Here is a 6,203-nt window from a genome sequence, read left to right as displayed (position 1 = left end):
CCTTCCGAAGGAAGGCGTGATGTACAGAGATGTTATGCCTCAGAACATCCCGGCGGCGCCGACTGGGATTGAACCCAGGCCTGCTGGGGTGAGAGGTAATCACGCTTACCACTACACCACCGGCACCGCTCGAAAGAAAATTATAAACCTTGAATTGGAATCCTGTGTATGGGTAGTTTGCATTTTTCCGCTAAGGTCGAACTTTTGCTATGAGGCTTTTATTTAGGGGCTGTCCATATTCCACGTGGACAGGTTTTAAAAGATTTTCATCCATATAATATGTTGGAAATTTGTATGGACCGTGAAAATTCGCCAACTCCCTCCCCCCTAAACTGGGGGTTAATGCCGAGAATCGAAGTAACTTTTGTCACTAGTGAGGTGACGTGGAACGAAATGAAGGGAATGTAAACCACAAGATTAATCAAATGATAACAAATGTATTACTTTTCATTAATCCCGTTCATACATTTTAGTGATTGTGTAGTGTTATGTTATAAAAAAAAAACCTCGATAGTATTTGTGGACCGCAGACTGAAGTTGAAAATGTTAAAAACCGTTCAAGGTTTTTGTGAATACATATTTAACCCGATCCGTTCGTGTCCACAAAGTGGTTCAGTATCCCGCATTTCCACCGTGGGAAAGCACCAGCTGAAATAATCTATTCCAGCTTGGCTTTCTTTTCGGCCGGTTCTTCATCTTCTGGAGAAGGTGTACCCTGCTGTGGTGCACCATTATCTACTTCGATCGGCTGGGTGCCGGTAGTAGCTTCGATCGGCTGCTGCTCTTGCGGTTTGGTTTCGGTCTCTGTTCGGTCAGTCTTCGATTGATCCTGTTGCTGCAACGTTAGCTGATGTAGGGCCGAGGTATCCACTTTAAGGATCTCTCGTAGTGCCATCGTTGCATAGGCTGAACTTGGTAGCTGGAAGTCTAGTATGAGCGCTTTCTTGCTGGCACCTGTGCAAATTTTAAACTTAAGTAAAATAATCTCTTTAAAAACAATTGTTAAATAGCTTACCATCTTTGGCTTCGGGCTCTTTCCTTCCCTTCAATACTTCCAAATCAGATACGATAAGATCATCCGTTGGGTTTTCGTAGTTGACCATCTTCCACTGGAGATTTTCCGGTTTTACCAACATTTTCCGATAGGCGCCACCAAGTGATTCTTTCTTGCATTTACCTTTAAGCTTTTCCGAGGACAATTCGTCTTCGGCCAATATTTCCACGTACCATTTGCCACAGTCATTGGCCGGGTATGAAATGTCGTGCCCTGGCAGTGGCAGAACAATGTCGAAAATTGTATACTGGTCAGATGCAATGTCCGCTTCGGTGAGAGGCTTTACTAGATTTTTGAAGGCCGATGTTTCAGTCGATCCATCTTCTTCGTCGTCTTCTGGACTGCCTTGTAGGTCCAGCCCGACATCTTTGACGGCCATTTTCGCATCAGCTGCTTCTTCAACATCTTTATCGACATAGACGAGGTCGCCTGGAATGAGACGGTGACCGAATTCCTTCAATCTACGGGAAGCGACCCTGTTCCAGATAAGACTCTGGTACGAATGGTAATATAGGAGCCTCATGTTTCTTGGTATCTGCTCCAGGGCACATTTGTAGTCATTCTTATGAGACACCAACCATTCAAGGATCTGCCGCTCGATGCTCTTATTGTTGCTGCTGAGCTTATCCAGCGCACTTTGGGCATCGTGCGTTTTCTCCCACTCAAGCCGGCACGACTTCATGTACCAATGGTCACCATCGCGAGGCATTAAAATAAACTCGCAAGCTTCTTTCCAGCACCCTTTCAGCAACTCGATGCCAATCTTGTACGTTGGCACCGTAGCGCTATTCCCGAACCTTTGCAGACCGTAATAATTGATGAATCCCTTCTCTTGGAAACTTTCCAGCGACTTCCGAATGACGGCCTCCTCGGCAGAAACCTGACGTAATGCTATGCGGAACCGGTTTCCTCGTAACTGACCCAATTTGAGCGTTGTTGGTTTGAAGCAAAAATTACCAACGGAAAGCTGCCTTATCCTGGCAGCTGCAGCTGCTATTTTGCTGGGCTCAAACAGCTTAACGCTTATCCACTGAGTAGTCTTGGCACGACGATCCTTCGTTCCAGCATAGGCAAATGTCGAAGGAGAACATTTCAACGATTCGGCCAACTGAGTGGTCGCCTGGATCGTGTCCACATTTTCTTTGTACAGCATAAAATATGTGAACGGATGAGGCCAAAGCCATTTCTCCCTCCGATCCCTTACCATCGACTTATCGAACGCAGCAAATGTGATGTACTTTTTATCTTCCTTCGTCACAGTCGATCCTACAATGGCTTTCCCGAACAGAGTCTTGGCACTGTTGTGGATCGTACCGCGATCCTCCTTCGACATTTCTGTTACGTCCACTTCAACGATATCGGTGCATTTTCCCTTGAACTCGGTTATACTCCGAATCTTATCGACAGACTCCTGCGAGATTAGCTTCGCTAGCTGTTGCTCCACCTCGACATTGGACTTTTCTTCACTAACCGGAGCAGCTGGTAGCCCTAGATCTGTGAGAACGGCCACCTTTCCATCGCTGTCAATTTCGTTCACTTGGAAATCGGAAAATCTGCAACGAAATGCAAAAACCCGTAACTTCCCGTCAAACTCCATGCATCAAATCGAACTTACCTCGACTTCAAGATCCCGTGGAACCCTTCGCCAGCGGTAACATATTCCGTAATGAATACCTCATCTTCCTTCAGATTTGATAACGCAATTGGATCGCGATTGTTTGGGCGCCCATTTCCGAACTTCTGCTTTCCGCCATAAGGTTGACCGCGATGTTTGAACTGACCACGATGACCTCCCCTATTTTGCCGGTTATCCGGTCGTCCGGAACGCTTGTTGTGATACTGATTGTGGCTCATGTTTCTCCGGATCAGGACGGATGTTTTGTACTTTGCTTGGAGCTGCGAAATAAACACGTGCAAACCGGTCAAGAAAATGCAACGATATGAAAGTAAAAAGTAGTGATCAACTCAAAGTGAAGCGTGAAAGCATACATTGTTGCCACATTTTCTGAATTCTTCATTTGGGTTTTGAGCTCCAAAACTTTTTCCGTAACTGCATGTATATACGAATTAAATCAAATACAGCCCAATGTATCAAATTGTTTCCTGAATTCTGTTTAAATGAGCATTATTTAAAAAAAATCTGTACTTGTATTAACACGCAATATGTACGATATCCGAAAATCGCAAGTTGATTAAATGTAAATATTTACAGATTTAATAAAAAACTTGGATGAATCTACTAGGATGGCAATACTGGTGAAAGCTCAAACGAGAGAACGCTGAAAGCTGGGCAAAAAAAAAGAGACAGTGAGAGTGAGATGATGCCAAAGCTCCACAGCCCCGGTGAAAAAAATAAACTCGACAGTGAGCATGCATGAGGGCGTAAACGCAATGATCGATTCTCTGCGTCGATTTTCTCTTTTGTTAGAGCAACCGTAACGGTACGCTGCTAAACTCATTTTAGCAGCCCTCATCATAACGCAGCTACCGTATCGTAAGAGATGAACTAGCCTAAGGCTAAAAATCTCTTAAATAAAGAATTAAAAAAAAAAAAAAAATTTACCGTATCGGGGGTTGCCATACGAGTAATTAAAATAGCAGTATGCTTCTCGGTGAGAAGCGCGCTACCAAATTTAGCAGCGCGATAGCAGCGCGGGAGAAAAGTTGCTATTCGTAGAAATGTCAAAATGCTCACTACCGGTACGGACAAAGGCGAGTAAATTGATAACTGCGATAGCAGCGACCGGTGTGGAGAAGAGTGACTAAACTAAAATGAGAGCGCTGTGCGCTGTTAAAATAGTCGCGCAAATGACAACGACCGTTACGGTTGCTCTTAATAACTCGCTAGATTTAACGTTTCTCGGTGCGTTTGCTGTTGCTTTTGATAGCCAATACAACCTGTTACTACTCTGCATTGAACAAATTCTAGAAAATTGTTTCGCTATACTGTAGCAATGCAAAGAGAAAATCGATGAAGAGAATCGATCATCGCTTATACGCCCTTATGCATGCTCACTGTCGAACTGCATTAAAACGATTCCGTCAAATAAACAGTGATGCCACATATAGGGTGCAGAGCTATTTCAGCGTACCTCATTTCACTTCGGCACATCCCCCTTAAATCAATCTTCAGACAGCCCCGTAATTTTTTTTACAGCATTGGTAATTTAACTCGTGAGCAAAGAATTTAATACATGGCTGTTGGATGTAGCTGTTTGTCTTTATTGTTTTTGACACGTTTGGATCCCATTTGCTTTGTTTTGTCAAGCTTGAAACACTTGCCTACGTGGGTTTCCCGAGGGGTTTCCGGACTCTTTACTTCGGTTCCACCAACAATCAATACGAAACTAACGATTTTAAATTGGCTCACCACTTTAGTAGCCTATTAGCATAGAGGTAACTCTAATGGCGGTAAGCTCCAACCGGTATTATCCTCGGATTAAATCCCGATCAAGAATGTCCGGCTGGTTTGATGTCGACATCAGAGTTAATCAACATAATTCTGAGCAAACATTTTTCAGATCATACAAACAGGGACGGTATTAAAAGTTAATCCGAGTTGGAGCTTACCGCCATAAGACTAGTAGGTTCCGAAGAAACGTGCTCAACTTTTTGGCTCAGCTCTGGTACTCTCTTCGGTCCCAAGCTAGTCGATTCACCCCTCGAAACATAGGAAAATCCAATAACCCCTCATTGTATATGTCAAAATTTCATAGCGAATCAAAACAAACATTGTGTAGTACTAGAATTTTGACTAGAATGGGGTACGTTAATCGATTTGCTTGGGACCAATAGGCTAGTCAAGTAGTGAGCCAATTTAAAATCGTTAGTTTCGTATTGATTGTTGCTATTAGCATAGAGGTAACTCTAAGACTAGAAACTCCCGGATTAACGTGCTCAACTTATTGGCTCAGCTCTGGTACTCTCTTCGGTCCTAAGCTAATCGATTCACCCCTCGAAACATAGGAAAATCCACTAACCCCTCATTTTATCTGTCAAACTTTCATAGCGAATCAAAACAAACATTGTGTAGTAGTAGAATTTCGACTAAAATGGGATACGTTAATCGTTTGCTTGGGACCAATAGGCTAGTCAAGTAGCGAGCCAATTTAAAATCGTTAGTTTCGTATTGATTGTTGCTATTAGTCCCAAGCAAACGACTAACGTACCCTATTCTAGTCGAAATTCTAGTACTACGCAATGTTTGTTTTGATTCGCTATGAAAGTTTGACAGATAAAATGAGGGGTTATTGGTTTTACCTATGTTTCGAGGGGTGATTCGACAAGCTTGGGACCGAAGATAGTACCAGAGGTGAGCCAAAAAGTTGAGCACGTTTCTTCGGGACCTACTTGTTTTAGAGTTACCTCTATGGTTCCACTGCTTGTGGAAGTTGAGTTTGCCGAATGTAAACAAGAAGATAAAAGGACACGCTTAAAGTTGTTTACCTTAATTCTATATTGCTGAAATAAACATGTTTTAACATAAATATTTTAGTTTAGTTAATTTAATTTGAATAATGCATATGCTTAGAGTATAAACATTTATATTTTTGATTTAAATGAACAAAATTCGTATCCATGTAAGTAGTAGCAACAATCAATACGAAACTAACGATTTTCAATTGGCTCACCACTTGACTAGCCTATTGGTCCCAAGCAAACGATTAACGTACCCTATTCTATTCGAAATTCTAGTACTACGCAAAGTTTGTTTTGATTCGCTATGAAAATTTGACAGATAAAATGAGGGGTTATTGGTTTTCCCTATGTTTCGAGGGGTGAATCGCTTAGCTTGGGACCGAAGAGAGTACCAGAGCTGAGCCAAAAAGTTGAGCACGTTATTTCGGGACCTTCTAGTTTTAGAGTTACCTCTTTGGTAGTAGTAAGTCCAAAATAGCGAATTAGCTCCACCTCAGGTCCTGATCATTCTCCCAAAATTTGAGTTCATTTGTATGAGAACTCATACTGAACTGGCCTTAAACTTGTTAGCTGTGTAAATCAGCAATGACATTGCTCAAGGCCACTTTATGATTAGCCAACAATCAATACGAAACTAACGATTTTAAATTGGCTCACCACTTTAGTAGCCTATTGGTCCCAAGCAAACGATTAACGTACCCTATTCTAGTTGAAATTCTATTACTACACT

General features: G+C 42.4%; 1 protein-coding gene across 1 annotated transcript; it reads right to left on the bottom strand.

The window, feature by feature from the left end:
* Positions 1 to 459: 459 nt before the first annotated feature.
* On the bottom strand, positions 460 to 2,994 carry Pus7 (pseudouridine synthase 7). The gene is made up of 3 exons (XM_065218525.1): positions 2,670 to 2,994; positions 1,016 to 2,607; positions 460 to 954 (listed from the first exon to the last, which is right to left on the bottom strand). Exons 1-3 carry the CDS (start codon positions 2,906 to 2,908, stop codon positions 659 to 661), a joined length of 2,127 nt encoding a protein of 708 aa, XP_065074597.1. The 5' UTR covers positions 2,909 to 2,994; the 3' UTR covers positions 460 to 658.
* Between the last annotated feature and the right edge of the window lie 3,209 nt (positions 2,995 to 6,203).

This window comes from Ochlerotatus camptorhynchus, unplaced genomic scaffold (assembly GCF_037179485.1).
Source record: "Ochlerotatus camptorhynchus isolate MF236.1 unplaced genomic scaffold, CSIRO-AGI_Acam_v1.1 ptg000089l, whole genome shotgun sequence".
Classification (NCBI taxonomy): domain Eukaryota; kingdom Metazoa; phylum Arthropoda; class Insecta; order Diptera; family Culicidae; genus Ochlerotatus; species Ochlerotatus camptorhynchus.
Note: the sequence above shows the minus strand (reverse complement) of the source record. Positions and strands in the feature narration are given on the sequence as shown.

Excerpts from the sequence above, each read along its gene's own strand:
- Pus7 (XM_065218525.1), bottom strand. The coding sequence starts at position 2,908 with ATGAGCCACAATCAGTATCACAACAAGCGTTCCGGACGACCGGATAAC. Across the intron at positions 2,608-2,669 it reads CACGGGATCTTGAAGTCGAG|ATTTTCCGATTTCCAAGTGA; the intron begins GTAAGTTCGATT and ends ATTTCGTTGCAG. Across the intron at positions 955-1,015 it reads AGAGCCCGAAGCCAAAGATG|GTGCCAGCAAGAAAGCGCTC; the intron begins GTAAGCTATTTA and ends AAATTTGCACAG.